Source organism: Myxocyprinus asiaticus, chromosome 5 (genome assembly GCF_019703515.2).
Source record: "Myxocyprinus asiaticus isolate MX2 ecotype Aquarium Trade chromosome 5, UBuf_Myxa_2, whole genome shotgun sequence".
Classification (NCBI taxonomy): domain Eukaryota; kingdom Metazoa; phylum Chordata; class Actinopteri; order Cypriniformes; family Catostomidae; genus Myxocyprinus; species Myxocyprinus asiaticus.
In genome coordinates, this window is record NC_059348.1 from 21498286 (window position 1) to 21520167 (window position 21882).

The window sequence follows — 21882 nt, forward strand, 5'->3', positions numbered from 1 at the left end:
AAAACAAAAAACATCTGCCATTTGCAAATATGAAATGTGACGTGTAAATAACAACAGAATTAAAATAGTGAATTAGTCGAATAAAATAATCAAATATATAATAAAAAATCATATTTAAACTTATTTATCCAACATATGATCAAAGAAAACATCAAAAGTCATTCATGCAAATATACTGTATATAATTATATTACATATAATTCAAAGTATTTTAACAACAATACTGTGGCTGCATTGTGAAACAGTAGAAATAAATTAAAACATATAAAATTGGAAATAATGTCAAAAAGTAAGGCCTCTGTTACTGTAACCACATGGTCAACAATGATGGCTGAATTGCCAGTAAGCTGCCTCCATCCCTCTGATGTTCACTTCCTTGAGGAGGCTCTCTTTGGCAGTGTCTACGTCAACCTCTTTGACCCCTCTGCAGGTTTCCTCTCTCTTACAGTCTATTCTGCTCCATGTTTGCACATTAAATGCTCTACATACAGTTCTACTTACTGTATATGGTAACCAATTGTGATTACCAGGTGAAAGAAATGAGTAATAATAGTGATTTATTATGTTTGGTTTGGTCGTGATTGAAATCTCTTGTAGAAATTACAGTAGTTGATATCTTACTAACACACAATAATCAGACCAGTTAAAAATCTATAGAAACACCAAAGGATTCATTGATTAACCATTAAGATCAGTTGGATTAAATAATATACACATGTATTAAACTGAAAGAGAACAGATGCACATGAAGTTTATTTAGTGAAGAAGTTACTTTGTGATTTTGTGTATTGTACTAAAACAATTGAAAATATGCTGAAATATTTGAAAAAAGGTGCATTTTTGATGATCAGTTGTGAGATTAGTACTAAGAGTTTTGAAAATGTACCACTTTTATGGGATCAAAATCCCGTCAAAAGTATTGTGTTCGCGTGAATCAAGAAATAAGTGCAGATAAAAAAAATAATAAGCACAAAAATAAATAAAAAGCACAGATCAAAATAATTAGCGCAGATAAAAAAATAACATGCATGAGTCAAAAATATATAAACACATTTAAAATATGCTGCTGCTGCTGCTGCTGCAAAAAAAAAAATAAAGTCATCAGAATTGCAAACAAAATCATATTTTCCTTGGTTATATTACTGTTTTTTGTGCTTTCTGACAATTTTGCTCATATTTTCTTTTTTTCTTAGGCTTACACTGTATTTTTCTTTGCTTTTGTTTCCAAGTTCTGCGCTTGGTTTTCCAAACTTGTGAATAGAGTTTCATGTAAATCAGGGGGCGTTTTGCATCCCTATTGGTCCACTAGTTCTTGATCGACAGCTCCTCTAGCCAATCATTCGAAAAGGGGAGGTGACGTCACTCCAATGCAACTCCGACGGCTGCTGCTCAATATTATATTATGTGTGGTTGATAGATAGGATGCTTGTGTTTGTTTTGAGTATTTTCTGCCAGCTCTAGGAAACATTGTGTTGTCCGAGTTCAGAACCCAACTTGATCCGCTTTTCCTCGACACCAAGGCCTATTATAATACTGATGAATATAGAAATGCTAACATATAATTTGACTTTTTTTTATTATTATATCAAAAATCTAAAAGGTGTGCATTATTGCTGACACCTACATGCACACTTTGGAGTTGGTTGTATGACTGTAAGTCATTTGCTTCAAATGCTATTGAAGTTGCTTGGTCACTTGTTTCTGATTTCACTGCAGTATCGTGGAAAAAGAAACTACATGTAGCCGTGCCAACGATGCCAATGTAGGATCGGTACATAACGGCACATTCAGCAACATGGAAAAGCGGATCAAGTTGGGTTCTGAACTCGTGACTACATTGGTACAGCTAATAAAAACATGCATCAAACATCCACACCAACCCAGCCTTGTTTTTTTTTCTTTTTTTCGATATGCAGCCAATAACCTACAAACAAGGAAGTCTTAAATAATGCCTAAACTAAAGACTCTGCTAACTCGATACATGTGTTAACGGACTATGATAATGGCCTACTCTGACAACACAATGTTTCCTAGAGTTGGCAGAAAATACTCAAAACAAACACAAGCAGCGTAAACATCAACCACAAATAATATAATATTGAGCAGCAGCCGTTCGGAGTTGCATTGGAGTGACGTCACCTCCCCTTTTCGAATGATTGGCTAGAGGAGCTGTCGATCAAGAACTAGTGGACCAATAGGGATGCAAAACGCCCCCTGATTTACATGAAACTCTATTTACAAGTTTGGAAAACCAAGCGCAGAACTTGGAAACAAAAGCAAAGAAAAATACAGTGTAAGCCTAAGAAAAAAAGAAAATATGAGCAAAATTGTCAGAAAGCACAAAAAACAGTAATATAACCAAGGAAAATATGATTTTGTTTGCAATTCTGATGACTTTGCTTTAATTTTTATTTTTTGCAGCATATTTTAAATGTTTAGAACTCATGAATATTCAAGTAAGCTCCGCCCAGTGCGACGGGTTTTCCTCTCTCAGCCAATCAACTGACGTGACGATGGCAGCGCGGTTTGTTTTGGTCTCAGAGGAGTGGATGCTAAGCTAAACCTACTGGAAATAAACCGCTGTTTGCACAAATGCCGCTGTTTAAATGATAGAAAGCGGATTTCTGTAGTACTGAAATATCGTGACATTTAGCACGCCTGGAAACAGCTGATATAGAGCTGAAGGCTGTTCCTTGACAACCTGTTGAACGCATGCAATGAAGCCAAACATTCAGTCAAAGGCAGGTATGATAATAGATAAACAGTCAGTGTTTCATAGCATGTGATTTATGACAAACATCAACATGCAGGTGCTCATTGAGAACGGAATCATATTACGCAATGTTGTTTCAGCTGGTTGTCTAGTTGGGTGTCCGTATATAAAAGATAAATATGTCTCAGCCTTTGTTTACAGGTTTCGTTTTAACAATCACCAATGTTCAAAGACAACAGAGGGCTGGTAGAAGATGTGGTCTCCTTGAGAAATAAGCTGCGATTAACAGAGAAAAACCTGCAATCACTGGGGGAACAATTGAGGTAGACATAATTCTCTTTCTCAGGATATTAAAGTGTGGTTGAAATGCATTGTAGTTGTTTTGATTATATTCTGTTATATCAAATTAATATAACTATATGTAGTTGTACTTTATATAACAGAAAACCATTTCATTTGTATTTTACCTTGTTCTCTTAGACATTGCAAAATTGTAATAATTGAGTCCTGTCAGTAGAGTGCAGAGATGTGTGTCTGTTATGTCACAGTTCATGTTTGGCACTCTTTTCAGTCAATCAGGAAATGACATCATTGCTGAGGATAATGACAGGAGTGGAGCGGATGCGTTCCCAGGCCATCTTACTCTAGAGGACCTTCAGAAGCCTAATACTGGACAGCCTGGAGGATATCCACTCCCTGACAGAACAGCAGAGCAGAGGACATGTGCTTGTGACTGCAGGGTAAGAGACACAAGACACTGTGGAAGAGAGAGACTTTTGTATGTTGAATGTCGCAGCAAATAGATGGACTGTTTTGTCACCGTTTTAGTGCTTGCTGTTTTTTATTGTCTTGTTGTATATGGATAGTTCACCCTAAAGTGAATATACTCCTATTTGAGATGAATGTTTTTGTGTCCGTCTGTAGCCAGTCAGAGACATGGAGACAGAGATGTCTGTGCTCACGAGGAAGGTCAACTCCATCAGGCAAGAGAATTCTTCTTTGGTCATGGAGAACAAGCTGCTCATCAATGACCTAGAAGCTACTCAGCTTGAGTTAGCCAGCTCAAAGTCCAAGGTAATGCTCCTCACTTCAAGATCAGTTACAATAGTCCGTTCATGGTTCTCTGTGTGTGTTATAGAAGAGATATATATATTTATAGTGTTATAGAATATATATATATATATATATATATATATATATATATATTCTATAACACTATAAATATATATGAGTAGATCTAATTTATCCTAATTGTGTGTGTGTGTGTATATATATGTAGTATATATATATATATATATATATATATATATATATATATATCTTGAGTCAATGAAACAGTTTATTTTTATTTCATCTTAAATTTAAGGAGTTGGTGAAGTGAGTCAAGTGATGCAATTTTATTGGTCCGGATCTTTTAAATGATTTGAAAATACATAAAAAATGCAATTCACAAAAAACAGTTACTTGAAAACACCTCTACTATGATGAGATTTTTTTTCTGGGGCTGTAAATAAAAAATGTCCTTTTAAAAGCTAAAATTCCGGGGAAAAACCAAACTTTTGGCGTAAGTAGTTTTGACTGGAGTAATCATATTATTAATATTTACAAACTTTTGACACCAAATCAAAGTCATGTGGTGTAACCAACATGCAGGTTGCCATTTTGCTGTCATGTCATGAAAAAAAGCATAAAACATAGAGAGGACCCGTTTTGACCTCTAATGACTGTGTGAAGTTTTTTATGAAAGGAACATTTTGTTCAGGTCAAATGGAGTAACCCCAAGAAGACTACTTGGTGACTCAAACATCCATGATATTAGTATGAAATATTTTTTTACATCATTTGTTTAAAATTAAGTAATTAAGAAGCAAGGAAATATTTCAAAACCTTTTACTTGGTTACACCACTTTACATTTTTTAAGTCATTAAATAAAAAAATAAAAATGTTTTAATAGTAACATTGATATTACATTTCTGCAAACTTGATTAACATGTTTTAAAATATGGTTTAAAAGATTCCTAATTTTTATCATCACGAACAAACTTATTTGTCAGTGACCCACATATTGTTCACAGCTGATGTTAATATCGTTAACTGATGTTTGTCCTATAGATTCGTGTGTTGGGATCTACTGCTGGAGCCAGAACCTCCAGTGTGTCCCTCATGAAGGAACAAGTTTTGGGTCTAGAGACAGAACTGAACACTCAAACCAGAGCTTTAGAGTAAGTGTATCTTCTGTACCACTTACATCCTCAAAGAATCGCATGATTTTCTGACAGATAACTGGACCAACATGTTCTTATTTCTTCAGGGCTGCTGAGCAGAAGTTGGAAGCAAGTGAACAGACAGTGATGCTGAGCAACAGGCTGGTGGAGAAGCTCAGAGATGAGCTGAGAGTAGTTAAAGCTGAGCTAGCAGAAAGAACGCGTCTGGGGAAACGGTACAAAATGAGTTACACTCATGCAGACGGCACTGACTAATACATGCAGGGCACTGTAATTACTTTAATTACCTCAGTTGCACGTACTTTTATGCCAAGACATCTTCTGGAAATTATTGAAACCTTAAGAAGAGAAAGCTTACCCCTGTAGTCGCAAGTTCGAATCCAGGGTGTGCTGAGTGACTCCAGTCAGGTGTCCTAAGCAACCATATTGGCCCGGTTGCTAGGGAGGGTAGAGTCACATGGGGTAACCTCCTTGTGGTCGCGATTAGTGGTTCGCGCTCTCAACGGGGCGCGTGGTAAGTTGTGCGTGGATCGCGGAGAGTAGCATGAGTCTCCACATGCTGGGAGTCTCCGTGGTGTCATGTTCAATGAGCCATGTGATAAGATGCACGGACTGACAGTCTCAGAAGCAGAGGCAACTGAGACTTGTCCTCGAGGACCTAGTAAGCAGTGGAAATTGGGCATTCCAAATTGAGGAGAAAAGGGGATAAAAAAAAAAAAAAAAACAAGAATAGAAAGCTTAGTAAGAGATTCAGTGTTTCAATAAAACATTTGTTTCTTTCACAGTGCAGAGCAGCAGAGAAACCAAGCGCTCCGAAATGCGGAGAAGCTCACGGTTGCCTTCGAGGACTACAAGGAAGATGTGTCTGAAAAGCTCATGAAGGTAGTCTGCCTTCTTTCTTTGATTTGCTCAAAGTGCTTTTTACTCCTCAGATGACTTCAAAAACAGGAGCTGAAATATTATTTACCATTTTTGTTCTGTGTGTTTGTTGAAGGTTATGGAGAGTGAGGATCAGCTGAAGGTCAGTCTAATGGAGTGTGACAGGGAGAGAGAGGAGCTTGATAGGAAGTGTGCTGCGCTGGAGAGAGAGAAGGAGAGTCTATGTCAGAACATCTCGTAAGATAGAATCCAAATACTGATCTGAACCCTGTATTGATTTGTGTTGTTGTTAGTTATAATGATCATTCTGAAGAACACTTGCAGTCCCACGCCTATAGCACAGATTTGAATTTGTTTCAGTAACAATGCCGATACTTAATCACTTGCTTTAATGTCAGCATGCACTCTCATTGGCATGAACAGTTTCCAGACTATTTGGAAAGAGTAAACAAGATATTAGTTGTAACTCTGGTGTTTCTGTCCGGTCTGGTCAGTGAGCTGAAGGAGGTTCACGGCTGCTCTGAGTCTCTCTCTGCTGAGCGTGTGCAGCTGCAGTATCAGGTGCAGCAGTTCTCAGATCAGCTGAAACAGCTGCAGAGGGAGCAGACTGAGAAGGAGGCACAGCTGCAGGAGGTGGCGGCACTGAGGAGAGAGAATGAGGACCTGCGTCTCCTCACGGCCTGTCAGGAGCAGAGGGTGGTTCAAGCAAACAGAGAGAGAGAGCAGGACCGAGCCGAGCTGACCAGCCTTGAAAGCATTGTAGACTTATTACATCTGAGAGAGGTGCTGGAATACACACAAACACACACACACATATATACAAACACACACACAGAGTCTCTGTCTTTCTTTTTAGTTATCAATAGTATTAACATACAAATATGAAGAAGGAAGTCCTGATCCTGCATTATTAATTCTGCCACTTGGGGCCTGGATAGTTCAGCAAGTATTGACGCTGACTACCACCCCTGGAGTCGCGAGTTCGAATCCAGGGTGTGCTGAGTGACTCCAGCCAGGTCTCCTAAGCAACCAAATTGGCATGGTTGTTAGGGAGGGTAGAGTCACATGGGGTAACCTCCTCGCGGTCGCTATAATGTGTGGTTCTCGCTCTTGGTCGGGTGCGTGGCGAGTTGTGCGTGGATGCCGCGGAGAATAATGTGGGCCTCCATACGCGCTATGTCTCCACAGTAATGCGCTCAACAAGCCATGTGATAAGATGCGTGGATTGACGGTCTCAGACGTGGAGGCAACTGAGATTCGTCCTCCGCCACCCAGATTGAGGCGAGTCACTACACCACCACGAGGACTTAAAGCACATTGGGAATTGGGCATTCCAAATTGGGGAGAAAAGGGGAAAAGTGGTGTTTGCTCTTCAAACATCTGTTATAGATACTTTTTAGAGTTTTTCTGAGTGGTTAACTGTTACGTATTTGTTATTATTGTTCTTACAAACTCTAGTGTGCTGTCAAATGCAACTCCTCACATGCCCACAAAATGATGTTTCATCACACTCGTAGTAAAAACATTCAGTCATTGAACCAAATAATTAATACATTTCAAGGAGGGTTGCAAATTTTAGAAAAATCCACAGATAGACAGTGCTAAAATTAATAAATGAATAGAACAGGCATATTGTTTTACTCACAGACTAAAAGCTGTGTATTTGTGCACAGCATAGTTACAGATTCTATAAACATATGTGTTTTGTCACATTTCTTTCATGAAACATAAAAAGAATATGTGAAACTGCAATTATTTAAAGCAAATTCCCCCATTTAAAACAAGCCCAAAAACACTGTGATACGATGTGTAGATTCTGAGGTACTGTAATCTTCATAGAGCACGTTTGACATCTGAGCGTCTGAAGGGAAGTCTGGCGGCTGCTCCCAGTTGCTAATGCCTGCTGCGTGCACCCTCTGTCAATGCGACTTATACACAGATGCGACTTACTGTATATGTGTTTTTATCTCTCAACAACAAGATTTTGATCCGGTTATAGTCAGGTGCAACTTTATTTCCGGAAAATACGGTAAATGCATATCTTCAGAAGCGATATGATAGGTGTGGGTGAGAAACAGACCGATATTTAAAGGAACAGTTCAATTCTCTCATTATTCATTTACGCTAATGCCATCCCATATGTATATGACTGTCTTTCTATAGCAGAACACAAATTAAGATTTTTTGAAGAAAATGTTGAAGCTCTGTAGATCCTTATAATGTAAGTAAGCTGGTGCTATCAGGCTGCTGGCTATTTCCTGCCAGCAGTCGATGCATCAGTGACGTTAGCGCAATGGCGCATTCCCGCGAGAAGTCAGAAGCGTGCGCTTTGTATACAACAGAGGAACGAATGTCACATGAGTTAGTTAATTTCAAACAGCATCCCAGCGCTGGCCAGAACCAACGATTTAAAGTTAAAAATGTTTTAATTATCGATTTGTTTCTTACACCAACCTATCGATTTGTTTCAGAAGACATTAATTGATACACTGGAATCGTTTGGATTACTTTTATGCTGCCTAAATATGACTTTTGGACCGTCAGATAGCCAGCAGCCTGATGGCATCCGTTTACATGCATTATAAGGACCTCCAGAGCTTCAACATTATTCTAAATATCTCAATTTGTGTTCTGCTGAAGAAAGACAGTCATATACATCTGGGATGGCATCAGGGTAAATGAATAATGAGAGAATTTTCATTTTATTTAGTCCTATTTTTACTATAAATTCTCCTCCCTGCCCAGTAGGTGGCGATATGCACGAAGAATGCAAATCGCCAAAAACAAAATAAGACGGTGAAAGTGAAAATGGAGATTTATATTAAAAAAAGGAAAAAAACATTTTGTAACTAGTCAATGGAATGCTGTAATTTACACTTTTCACAAATAGTTAATTGTGACAGCTGTAAATGTAATCTTGATTATTTGTGCAGCCCTACATGGACACCACAAATTTGTGTAAAACCTGATGATCCATGTTATGCCAACATTTAAGATTGCTCCAAGGAGCATCTTGTGTACTTAAATGGAAGCAAGGGAATCTGACCTTTGGTACAAGGGAGTTAACATGATCAATGTCTCAAATTTGTTTTGACCTAATTATTTCTTATTAGTTTCACATAATTTTATGTTTTATATTTTTCAAAATCATGACACTTTCCAGGTTTAAATAGGATTTTAAAACCCATATTTTTAATGAGATCTCAGACTTTTGGACCCCAATGTACATCATTGACTTAGATGTGACTTGTGTTTCAGAATCGTGAGGGTGCGTTGTGTGTAAACCCCTGTCTGCTACCTTCTCTGTCATACACCAGCACCATTGAACACAAGACTGGTGAGTAATGAAGGGATTTCTGGCAGTCATTTAAAACTGTTCTTGAGACTGTCCAGTTTCACTTATGCATGCTCCTTTTTGTTTGGAAGAATTTTATTGGATTATCTCTTACTCTAACCTCTCACTTGTTAATTTAGGTGAGTGCTATCAGAAGCTGTTGGCGGTGCTGCAGATGGCTGAGCGAGAGAAGACCCGGCAGGCCAGTGCCGCTCAGGGTCTGCAGGAGAGACTGACCAGAGCCCAGGAGGAGATCTCCTCCCTGCAGACCTCGATCACAGAGAGATCCTCTCACTACCAGCAGCTCCACAATCAGCTCCTGGATAAAGCTACTCAAGCCACCTCCTTTGAGAAAGAGGTGAGAGGTCAATCAAATCTCCAAACTGAAACATGGAAAAAATCAGTTTCTATTCCATTATAAATACAGTGAGATTGCATGTGCTTGTCTTGTATGTTACTACAAGGTAATGATTCTGGTCTGATAATAATAGCTCTGATGACAGCTAAATCATGGAATTTGTTTGTAGTTAACAGATTTGGGGAGTAACTGAAATACATGTAATGGGATTATGCATTTAAAATACAAAATATAAGTAACTGTATTCCACTACAGTTACAATTTAAATAATTGGTATTTAGAATACAGTTACATTCAAAAAGTATTTTGATTACTGAAGAGATTACTTTGTATTTTATTGTCATTTGTTTCATTTGATATTTAGTCCTTTCAGATGGAAAACATTTATACATATAAATGATGTGATCCAAAGTGCATTTGAACAGCGGTGAAACACTTTCTTCTGATGTGTTACATTCATACAAGCAGACAGAGAAGTAAGTTTGAAGTAAGTTTGGAGCAGAAGAAATAGAAATAAACCTTGTGTAAATTGTCAGTTTTACGCTAAGCTAAAATGCTATTTCTAGCCATTTTACATGCACGTTACCAGGCATGATCATATTTTTTTATCAAGAAAATTCACGTTAGATCATAATTTTGATAATAATTCTTGATAATAATGTTTGTATTGTTTTCCTGTAAAAATATCTGAAAATCCTTAAAACAAGATCAATTAGATTTATCTTGTTCTAGAAACAACACTGCATAAGATATTTAGGTTTTTCAGAGAATGTATTTTTAACGTGTATTTTGTCTTACTGTACTGGCAGAGTTTTTATAGTCAAAACAAGTGAAAAAATCTACCAGTAAAAATATATTGTTAATTGTTTGTTCATGATACCTAATGCATTAATTCATGTTAGCAAATGGACAATGCCCCTGCAATGAGTTCCTGTTGTTTGATTAATAACATCTGAAATAGTTAAAAATACATACACAGCGCATATACATTTTTGCTGAACGTTATTTGAAGCGCTGTACGTCGTGCGGGAGAGATGGATGTTATATAGTAAGTTTATTAGGTATGAGAAATCCCAAAATATGATGTAACCAAATGCTAAAGTTTACTTAATAATAATATTAATATGTTAATGAATCTGGATATGTTAAATAACTAATGTTAAATAAAACTTAATTAATGATACAATAATACTTAGTATAATACAACAGTAATTTAAAAAATTGATCCTGGAATGTATTTCAGTCACAATGCACATTATGCAGTGTAGAGATCAGGCAATATATAATTATTAAAACATGCCTGTAGACATTGCAACATTAAAATATACCCAAATAAATATATTGTGTGTGTGTGTGTATGTGTATATATATATATATATCTCACAAGATGAGGTTTTTTATTACTATTTACAAAATGTGCATTGAATTGAAGATAAAAATATGGATGTATATTGTGAATGATGAAAGATTTATACACTGTAAACCCCTACGAGGTGTCAGTGTGGTGTTTTCACCTCTATAGGGTGCCATTATACTGTAGCACCAAGATGTTCTAACTGTTGAGGAACACAGGGGCATAAAAGTAACTATCTGCAACTATCAGCAAGGATTTTTGCAGATAACCTATAGTTTTAAAAAGCATCTATCAGCACCAATTAAATGGTAGAACCGATATATATCAGTTTACCTCTACTCTAAATGGGGTTTGAGTTATTAGATCACATTATATTTTGGACCCCATTTATACCTGTGTTAACTGCTGTCCATTTGTGATCGTTTCATCCAAAAAGTCTGTTAATACCAGGTCTAAACAAAGCCATATATTACCCATTTCTCTTTGGTACATGGTTTAAGCCCTACAATTGCACAATAATGTTTCAAATATGCTAGAAGTATGTCAGCCTAACTTTTGTTGCCTAACCTAATGTTTTTCAGCTAAAAAAGAAGAGCTCGCACGTCGTCGTACTGGAGAAACAACTGCAGGAGAAGAGTGCAGCTTATTCCCAGGCAGCAATAAAGGCCAGCCAGCTTGAGCAAGAGCTCTTGGTAACATGTATTTACACACATACACAATATCACACATAAAGCAAACAATACGCCTTATTTATAAAGCACCAGCATAAATCCATTCTTACATAAATTGGTGCATTGAATTGAATGCAACAATTTTGGCACGAATGGTTTTACGAGTGGTTTACACAAATTCGTTCGCCCATGTTTCATGAACAAGGCCAAGTGATTCCAAGAACAAACCTCTGAATAGGAATCTATGCTGTTCTTTGTATCCATGGCAAATTAGGAGAAGGCCAGCCGCATTCAGCACTACCAGTCAGTCTTGAACAAAAAACAGAGGGAATATCAGCAAACCATAGACAAGTCCAAGACTGCACAATCACACAAATGCAAGGAAATGGAGGACAGAATAGAGGTGGTATGTGCACAAAATGTATATGCATGCACTTATGAATAATATTGCGCTATTTCAAATAAGATCCTCAAAGTCCTGAGTGGGATTGTGTTTTCCAGCTGCAGTTGTCTCTGGTTCAGAAGCAGACTGAAATTGGGGAGCTGGAGCAACATGTGTCTGACCTTCAAACAGAGAAGCTGGAGTCACAACAGAGAGCTGCTCTTCTGCAGACCACTATAGATCAGCTGACTGAGGTCAGATCTGAACCATTCATTTGTACTCATCCCATGAAATGTGACAGTCATGTTGAAGTGAATGAATTGCATGTTCATAGCTCATTGAATATATCTCTGTTTCTTGGACAGGATTTCAAGGCAAAATGTAAACACAGTAAAGAAACGCGTAGAAATATTGAAGAGCAGGCTGCTAACTCCGTTTCAAAGGTGAGACTGACAAACTTTTTTACGGTTTGTCCACACATCACCTCTATGAATTGAAGCTTCCAAACAGGGTAGGCCTGTCGCGATTTTTTTTTTTTTTAAATAATAATCTGATTAACACGCAATGGCACAGAGGAGGAGACGCCCGGTTACTATTTCTGTGGAGATGATGGAATGAAGAAACAAATCTTCAAATACACATAATCTCACAGGTCTTCCTTCATATGAAACAAGGGCTAGTGGGTTTAGCTAGAGAGCCTTAAAATAACATGTGAAAGTGAAGAAATTAGGACAGAAATATTTTACTATTGCATACTTTATTATAATATAATACAAAATAATAGCAGTGTCAAGTAGTGTCAGCAAAATGCTGCCATGAAGTAACAAAATTACAGCCAATCATAACATATATAATGTTTAATATGTAGCTACATGGAGCAGGATTTTAGACCAATGTGATTCTGCTGCGGGTGGAGTTTATCGAAGGGATGAAAATAGAAACCAAAGTCAATCTTTCATCTTTAAAGAGGAATGTATGGTCAAAATCTGTTGACAAAAATGTGATTATAGTCTGTGTGTGTCATCAGGTTTCCTGCAATGTAGTCTCTTTGAGGTCAACATTAAACCTTTACTGTATGGTCTACTAGTTTCCACAAAAAAAAAAAAAAGAAAAAAAAAAGAAACAATAGGCATGCTAGAAAAAAAAACTTGTGCTTCAACAGCTTGTCACAAACAAAGTTCATGTACCTGGAGCCTCAGTACCAGCTGGTTTCCAATTACTTAACAAAGAATACGTTTTCTTAAAGTGATAGTACCTAATTATTTACAAGTCTTTTATCCATATAAAACATATTCTTAGTAACTAAATTAACAACAATACAACCTGTATAATATGTAATCAACATCAAATAAGCACAAAAATATTACTACTGTTATTAATACTACAAATGATCAAACTCAAAACACGACTGTCGATTTTGGCACTTGGGATCTTTTTAAAGGAAAAATCCAGGTTCAAGACAAGTTAAGCTCAATTGACAACATTTATGGCATAATGTTGATTACCACAAAAATTTATTTGACTTGTCCCTCCTTTTCTTTAAAAAAAAGTAAAAATCGAGGTTACAGTGAGGCACTTACAATGGAAGTGAATGAGGGCCAATTTTTGGAGGGTTTAAACAGAAATGTGAAGCTTATAATTTTATAAAAACACTTACATTAATTCATCTGTTAAAACTTGTGTATTATTTGAGCTGTAAAGTTGTTTAAATAATTTTACAGTCATTTTAGGGTTTGTTGACATTACATCATGGGAGCGAAGTTGTAAAATTGGCTATAATTTTACACAGAAAAGTTTAGTAAGTGATTTTATCACACTAAAATCATGTTTACAAGCATATTGTTTACGTCATAGGGGTGGGCGATATACCGGTAGACTATAAACCAGTAGAAATTTGGTAACTGGTGTACATTTTGGATTATCGTCTGTATCGCGGTTGTGCAAAATCGCCACCGCGTGGCAAGAAATGTGCACCTCATTCTAATCACTAAATATGCTTCTCTCACACACGCAGCTATGTTTCACGTGATTGTCGTGCACGCTGTCTCTGAAGCATGAAAGTGTGCGTGAGTCCAGCAGGCGTCCAGATTGTGCTCCACAGACAGGGGAACGCAGAGTGTGTGATCACTGGTGCTGCTCAATCTGGTTTCTCAAAACTTGTGTGACCCATTTGAATTCTTCTGAGGTTTGAGTTTTTTACCTTAAAATGCTATGGAGGAAGTCAAACATCTCAAACCGCGAGAGAGCCTGACACTCTAACCAACACTGACAAGGAAAACAGCTAAAACAATGTGTCATGCGCCAAGAATTATGTGTCACCCATCATGGATTTTTTTTAAACTACTCAAAATCACCCTTAATAAAATTCAGTTTGAATGATGTTAGATATTAGAAAACAAACCAGCTTTGCTGGAAACATCACGTGGGACAGCTGGAGCTGAAGAGCTGTGCGGTCAGTCAGCCATAACATCAAAACGCTCATGATAACATTTTCTCTTCATGTCCACCTGTGTAGCATTGATAGAACGGCAGTATGTAAATCATGTTTGTTAATGTGTCACTGAGTGTTGTATTTTCATCAGCTGTCAGAGCTGCAGGAGGAGCTGAAGAGGAAATGTTTGGCTTATCAGAGATCCAATGGGAAGAACCTGCAGCTGCAGCACTCCATCAAGAACCAGCACACCATGCTGCAGGAGAGCACGTCACGCATCGCACAGCTGGAGGAGAGCCAGAGTCAGCTGCAGAGCCAGGTACACACACACCTTTAATGCTTTAAGTGTAGTTCATTTATGCACCGCTGCTGTTTTAGCCATCAAAGCACCGCATCAGCAATACATTACAAGACGATCATTGTCAGCCGTTAAATCCTCTGTATTGGAGCCTTTCTTATTTCTTCTCTTACTTTGATAGTTTTTAACAATAAGATGTAATAGTTATTTAGCCTATATTTTTGTTGAATATCCGTTAGTTACAATGTTAAAGTGCTGCGCTTAGCATCTGTATATCCCTCTGAAGCATGTCTGATCGGGGTCATGTGAACATAACAGAGCCTAATTATACATTATTATCCTTAACACCAACTAGCAGGGTTTTTCCTGCATTTCAAATTTTTGGCAGCCGCCGAAGCAAGATTTCATGCTCTTGAAGCAGATTTTACGATATTCATCTTGCTTTTGGTGCTTTATAAGTGCTAAATATGTTTGTTTTTTTTAAGACTCCCACGATACATCGCGGTTCAAAAACGTGATGATCATGGATTTTATTTTTCACATCTATTCTATTCAGTACGCGCGGGGTCCTACGTCTATGTAACGTGGGCATGCAAATGGAAATCATTTCATTGCACACAAGGAGCTCTAAAATATGATTTCACACTAGCAGCCACAGATGCTGTATGATGAGTTTGGCTGAAACCGAAACCAAGAGCGGAAGAGAGACTTGCCTTTTCAGCATGAGGGATTGAATGTCTGTTTGAAGCGCAAGAGTGATCAGTTCTGACTGTGCAAGAAAAAATGAAAGTTTACAAAGGTTTAATGATAGTGCAATATTAATCTACTATACATAATGCTGAATATAATATAATAATGCTATGGGGGAATATAATCCTAATGTCAAATGTCATGTCTGATTTAATTTCATCAGTAAACTATTATTATTTAACTGGATAAGCATGCACTTCCATTAAATATGTATTTTTGTAATAATATTTTAGAAAAAATTATTTTCTGTTTAAAATATTATAAATTTATGTAATCAGTGACAGTGTGTAAGCAGCATACAGTATGTATCTAACATAATTCCGTATTTTCAGTAAGCAGAATTATTAGCTAATATTTCCATTTGGTGTCACCACTGCCCTGTTCTGGGCTGATTGTTAGTCCCAGTACTTCTCTGATGGATCATTTAGCACTTTTAAGAACATTACTTTTAGCTTAATTTTAAAGGAAAGGAACGGTTTTACATGTCTTTTAAAATATAATAATAATTTTAAAAAAAGCTTTCAATCTTAACTTTTCTTGATTCAGGCTTAGTTGAAGCGAAGAATCGTGAACCGAACCAAACTGTGAGTTCAGTATCGTAAATCGAACCAAATCCTGAGATGAGTGAATCGTTACACCCCTAGTAACTTCAGGATTGGGATTGTAACTAAAGAAAAATTGCATGTGCACACAGTCAAAGTCTGTGAGAAACTGTAAGAATGGCTATGAGTGTTCAGTGTCAAATTTGGACCGTTCAGGTCAGGTCAAATCACAGTTTTTTTTTTTTTTTTTTTTTTTTTTTTTAGACCAGACTCGGGCTTTAATATAATGCCTCCAAAAATGCCTTCTGGGGGCATTTTCCAACAATGTTTTTCCCCAAAGTATGACTAGATTAGAAAACATACCACACACAAATGCAATTATGTTAGACTTATGAGGAGGACACAGCCAATTTAGCCTGACTAGCGGAAACTACAATATTACATTTTTTTTTACTGCAACTGATTTAAAACCATAAACATGCCATCACTAATAATGACTAAATGATCAAACACCACATCAAACATAATATGCTCACTTGGGGCTGAGCATTTTACATGTTTCCTCTTTATTCCTATTGATCAGCGTGATTTGTTAAATGTCACCCTTATTAACAGCTGATCAATGAATAATGGAGACATTTATGTGTGTCAGGATACAGATGGCTTTGTCTCTGGGATGATCTGCTCCAGCACAGACAAGCTTCTCTTTGAGTACAAAATTTGGACGGAAGAACTTGCACTGAAGTCATTCATCTTTAAATTCAACAAACACCTATAATATTCTGAAAATACTCTACTTCCCTGCTCAGATTATAAGACTTTCATATAGAACCATATGATAATATGAAGGTCTCATCTGAGAAATGAATATAATACAATAGTCTCATGATGCAGAGCCTCTTAATGTGTTTTTGTATAGGTTCTACACGAACAGTGCTGTCTCATGTGCAAATCCAGGGCACCACCCTGTTATCTTGCTCTGAGGTATAGGCTCACTGAACTAGTTTAGTTTGAGGAAAAAAAGCAAAAACAGGTTACACAATCTCATTGATTGTCTGAAAGATGTCTCTCATCTGTATACATAGTCAGAGGCGTAACATCTACTGATCACCCTCAGGTGTCCCAGTTGGAACAAGAGTTGGAGAAGGAGCGCACAGCCTTGTCTCAGGCCTTCAGGAGAAGGGAGAGAGAGGTGGAGGAGGCCACCCAGGAGGTGCAGAAGAAGGAGAGACAGGCTGCGGAAATCTCCTGCTCCATAACGTGAGACCATCTGATATTGCAGTCTGTGTTCACCTCTACTCCCAAAAGGGTCATTATGTAAGATTGCATTGTTTGAGATGTTCATAAACACCTGCATGCTGGCGTTGTGTTCAGGCTCACCTGATCTTTGTCCTATTTGGTCAGTGCTGCTTTCTTGTCACACCAGATCTTCACATGAGAAATCCAGCCAGAGATGTTCTGAACTGGAATGCTGGCTTTTCTAGGCACTACACAGTGGCAAGAGAAGTAGGATATTTCCTGTCCTGAGGGTGTCCTTTGAGACGGTCTCATGACTGTTCTATGGCTTCAGTGCCTTTATTTGTTTCCAAAGCCACTCCTGCTGCACTCATTCTGTATATATACTGCTAATAGTGCACAGAGGAAGAGATCACTTCCTGTATTGACTGTTCACCAAAGGGCCAAATCTTGGCAGGATTGCCATTGCTTGATTTGTGAGGGGTCAAGTTAACTCTTCATTGAACTTTCTCTTTTTTACCTGTTGTCATTTTGAGGCAGCATTTCGACATTGCTAGAAGTACTTGTGAATAGACTCGTGTTAAACTGTGTATGTGTGTACGTGTGTGTTTTCAGGCAGCTGAACTCAGAGATGAGTAAGTGTCAGGTCGAGCTGTCAGACATGGAGCGCCAACCCCCATCTCAGAATAGCATTTTCATCACAATTGTACAGAGCATTTATCCGAGTTAACATAGACTTGTCAGTTCGAACCAGTCTAACCATTCTCTGTTGACCTCTCTCATCAACAAGGCGTGTCCGTCAACAGAACTGTCCCTCACTGGATGTTTTTTGTTTTTAGCACCATTCTGAGTAAATGGTAGAGACTGTTGTGTGTGTGAAAATTCCAGGAGATCAGTTACAGAAATACCAACAATCATCCATACGATTATCTAATCAGCCAATCGTGTGGCAGCAGTGCAGTATATAAAATCATGCAGATATGGGTCAGGAGCTTATTCGTTAATATTCACATCAACCATCAGAATGGGGAAAAAATGTGATCTCAGTGATTTAGACTGTGGCATGATTGTTGGTGCCAGATGGGCTGGTTTGAGTATTTCTGTAACTGCTGATCTCCTGGGATTTTCACACACAACAATCTCTAGAATTTACTCCAAATGGTGCCAAAAACAAAAAACATCCAGTGAGCGGCAGTTCTGTTGACGGAAACGCCTTGTTGATGAGAAAGATCAACATATGTTAGAAAAATCATGCAACAACCAAATGAAAACTATCAACAGCCATAAACACAAGCCCAGCACAGATGTTGTACCTATACCTTCTGATTACAAATGCAGTTTAATACTGAGACATGTTAAAATATTATTATTATCTATTAATATTATGTTACATGTAATAAGCACAGGGAATATCAATGTGCAGCCCACACCGTCTGTAACTGTCTCCACACGTTTTGTTTTTTTGACATCATGTGCTGTATTCCCCATTTTACACAGATTTCTTACAGTTTGAAGCTTGTACTTCATCACGTCACTGCTTCTAACAAAATTATATTTTAAAATAATGTCAGTTTGTTAACAGGGTTACAAAAGTACAAAATGTTACAGTTTTGTTGGGCCTCGTGTATTCAGATAGAAGACAAAGGCAGGCCTAACACAGTCGTAAAAACCTAACTCAAGCCCCCACCTTCCAAGTCGTAAAATATACTGATAAAAATCACGCCAAAATCAAACAAAGGGAGTCCAAAACAGACTACAAATCCATGAAGCCTTGCTCACTAAAGGATCGAACTCTCAACTCCTATTGGATGAGGCACACAACAGAACGTCCCTCAAACATGACATCATCAGGAGTTGAAATACCTCTGAAATGCTTCCAGGATTTGCTTCCAGCGACTTTGTTCACCGAATATAGACGTAGCTCTTTGCTGCTCTCAGGTGCAACCTCGTGGCACAAGGAAGTAACGTCTGATTTGAAACTGTAGCCATACAATCTCCATCTCACTGGACGAGTTGAGATTACTCTGTGTTCCACCGAACACTCTAACGGATCCGAAGGAGACCGCCGAGCAATTCGCATCTTCATCCGTTTGCCTACAGAAGTGAAGAGATTAAAGATTTTTCTTCCATCTTCAATCAAGTCGACATTTCTGAGTTCTCCGCCAGCCCGCCGAGAATCAACAGCCGTACCACCCGCCGACAGAGTGAGGAAACGGCCTCCCGTCATCACACGAGCCTCAAGGAACCGGGTCAGAGTTAAAGGATGGAGGAAAACACATTCTACCTGTGTCCTCATGCGATTCAAGTAAGAGGTTTACATCTGAGCAGAGATAGAATATTATAGTGTGTTATTCTTGTGTTTCAAGGTTTTTGCTTGTACAGTTTACGGACCGCCATGTCCGCTCATTATTAATACTCAGGGTATTAATTATCACAAATATGTTTTGCTGTATTGTGGTCAACCAGATTGGACTGCTGTGCAATTTCGCCATCACAGGTGAGACAGCAACTGAGTTCATCCATTAAAGAGTCAAATAACGCGGGACTGTTTACGAGCCGTCCACCGCATCTCTGAGTGATAAACTGACAGCTGTTTTCTCTCCCACGATCGCGAAATCGGCTTTAGGGCCGTCACTTAATCATCTCTCTCTCTCTTACTAATCTCACACACACACACACACACACACACACACACACACCTTATGTGTTATAGGATTATTTTTATTTCCATATCTAATCATATCACTGTTTAGTTTGTAGTTGTAAGTCGGAAGTTTACTGACTGCATTGTATTAGTTATTAATTGATATTACTGCGTAAATAAACTTTGTTTATTACAAAGAGAAGTGTTTTGGTTTGTTTTGCATACCCCTGTGTCATGCTGATGGGATGTCAGTGCTCAGATTCAAACCTTCATTCATTTGTTTTTGTTTTTCCCAAAAATCAATATTCTTCGGATGTCGATTTTCCTAAGAATACAATCTAATATTGAGACTGTTTTACTATTTGGTTATTAGTCCCTGATTCCAGGGTGGTGCCCCGTCAATGTTAATCCTTATTAATATTCTATTGATTTTTGATAATTGATAATTATCTTTGATTGAATTTGAATGATCAATAAGCTAGTGTTAATTTTAATTAATGTTTCATCGATGTTAACAGTTAACGATTATTTTTGATAATTGTTGATTTAAAGGATTTTAAAAAGCTAACATTGATTCTCATCAATGTTCTATTGATTTTAATAATTAATAATTATCTTTGATAATTATTAATTATTGCTAATAACCAAACTTGCTCAAACGTAGCGCACTACATTTACTGGAGCCCCATATGAAGTTTTAATGAGTTAGATCCAATTAATTAATTTAAATATTAATTAATAACTACAGAAATAATTATTAATTATTTCTGATAGTAACTCTGATCTAAACAACTGGTAAAGCCCTACAGTTTCATATCCCATACAACAAACACTGTTCAGTTCTTAAATTTCAACATGTTTTTTCCAATTTAAGAAAACTTGAGCAATTAAATTGCCAAATAAAATAAATGCCCCAGTGGTCCTTGGACAAGTTATGTTGCAGATCTGTGCTTTTAGCAATGTAATGCAACAGGCCACCAGTAAAAGGTGATGTTACAAAATAAGGAAAGTTGTCAAACAGGTTTCCCAAACATTTTCCTGGTCTTCTGTTGTTGGAAAAACAGTTAGCCCTGCTCCAGTCTTGCCATTGGTTAAGCCAGTGATGCTGTGAGATGCTCAAACAAACAGAGCAATGATTTGAAGCACCACAGAGTCACAGTGTTTGCATTTTTCAGGGGAATCGACCTAATAATGGTTTACGTATAGTTGATTCTGCATATTAAGCTGAAACAGGAGAAATTTTAACATCGAAAAAATTACATATATCACCTTTAACTTTGTTCTAAACATGTTGCTTTAAAAACAATAAATAATTTATCACTTCTATTATTGTATGTGTTTTGTAGAGAGAGTCAAAGGGAACTGGAGGAGAAGAACTATGAGGTATTGGATCTGGACACTGCACTGAAAGAGAGACAGGGGGAGCTACAGCAGAGAGCAGAGCTGGTACCACACACTTAAACACAGTACAAGATCTCCATCATCTAGATGTCAGTTTGTCCTGTCTGTACATTTTTGAAGCATTGTGTTCTCTTTTGAGCTGGGACAGCTGGACGCGACCATTAAGGAACACAAGCTGGAGATGGAGAAGAAGTTGGAATATCTACAGGAGGCTCTGGAGAAGAGCCAGAAGGAGCTGAGAGAGAGAGACCAGCAGGAGAGTCATTGGAAATGACTTCAGATAGGCTTGTAAACGGAGCAATGAACTGATGAGGTGTTGCTGCCCTCTGTGCAGGTCCAGTTCCTGACAGAGAGGCTGGAGATGTTGAAATCACAGCAGCTGCAGGGGAAAGAGGTGCTGGAGAAGGTATGACATGTGATTGATGGGAACTATAGAGTAGATTTATTTTTACCCATTATTTAACCAAGGAGACTGTGTTGGAATGAATCTCAAGAAACATGTCAAGAACATGTCTTGTATACTTATTATAATTTATAGATATTTTGCTTGAAGAAATAATCATATTTTGGACATATATCATTTACTCACCCTCATGTGTCATCCCAGATGTGTATGACTTTCTCTGGCAGAATAAAAATGAAGATTTTTAGAAGAATGTTTCA

General features: G+C 37.7%; 1 protein-coding gene across 6 annotated transcripts; it reads left to right on the top strand.

Moving 5' to 3' along the window:
* Nucleotides 1-2451: 2451 nt before the first annotated feature.
* Nucleotides 2452-21620, top strand: LOC127441681 (coiled-coil domain-containing protein 18-like). Of its 6 annotated transcripts, none has more exons than XR_007897354.1 (19): nucleotides 2454-2745; nucleotides 2915-3036; nucleotides 3285-3453; nucleotides 3638-3787; nucleotides 4827-4936; nucleotides 5026-5154; nucleotides 5725-5821; nucleotides 5934-6055; nucleotides 6313-6601; nucleotides 9077-9155; nucleotides 9293-9510; nucleotides 11446-11556; nucleotides 11810-11941; nucleotides 12037-12171; nucleotides 12283-12360; nucleotides 14500-14667; nucleotides 17056-17255; nucleotides 21165-21264; nucleotides 21359-21399. XR_007897354.1 is itself a non-coding variant. In XM_051699336.1 (19 exons), the coding sequence occupies exons 2-19, from the start codon at nucleotides 2936-2938 to the stop codon at nucleotides 21491-21493; spliced, it is 2466 nt and encodes an 821-aa protein (XP_051555296.1). In that variant the 5' UTR covers nucleotides 2455-2745; nucleotides 2902-2935; the 3' UTR covers nucleotides 21494-21620. The 6 variants fall into 6 exon arrangements, 4 of the variants coding, with proteins under 4 accessions (XP_051555297.1, XP_051555296.1, XP_051555294.1 ...); XM_051699336.1 differs by having other exon boundaries at nucleotides 2455-2745; nucleotides 2902-3036; nucleotides 17056-17198; nucleotides 21359-21620; XM_051699334.1 differs by having other exon boundaries at nucleotides 2455-2745; nucleotides 17056-17198; nucleotides 21359-21620.
* Nucleotides 21621-21882: the final 262 nt, after the last annotated feature.

What these genes read in the sequence shown, in the direction of transcription:
- LOC127441681 (XM_051699336.1), top strand. Translation starts at nt 2,936, where the DNA reads ATGTTCAAAGACAACAGAGGGCTGGTAGAAGATGTGGTCTCCTTGAGA. An exon ending in TCACTGGGGGAACAATTGAG is followed by an intron (nt 3,037 to 3,284) that starts GTAGACATAATT and finishes CACTCTTTTCAG; the next exon opens with TCAATCAGGAAATGACATCA. An exon ending in TGTCTGAAAAGCTCATGAAG is followed by an intron (nt 5,822 to 5,933) that starts GTAGTCTGCCTT and finishes TGTTTGTTGAAG; the next exon opens with GTTATGGAGAGTGAGGATCA.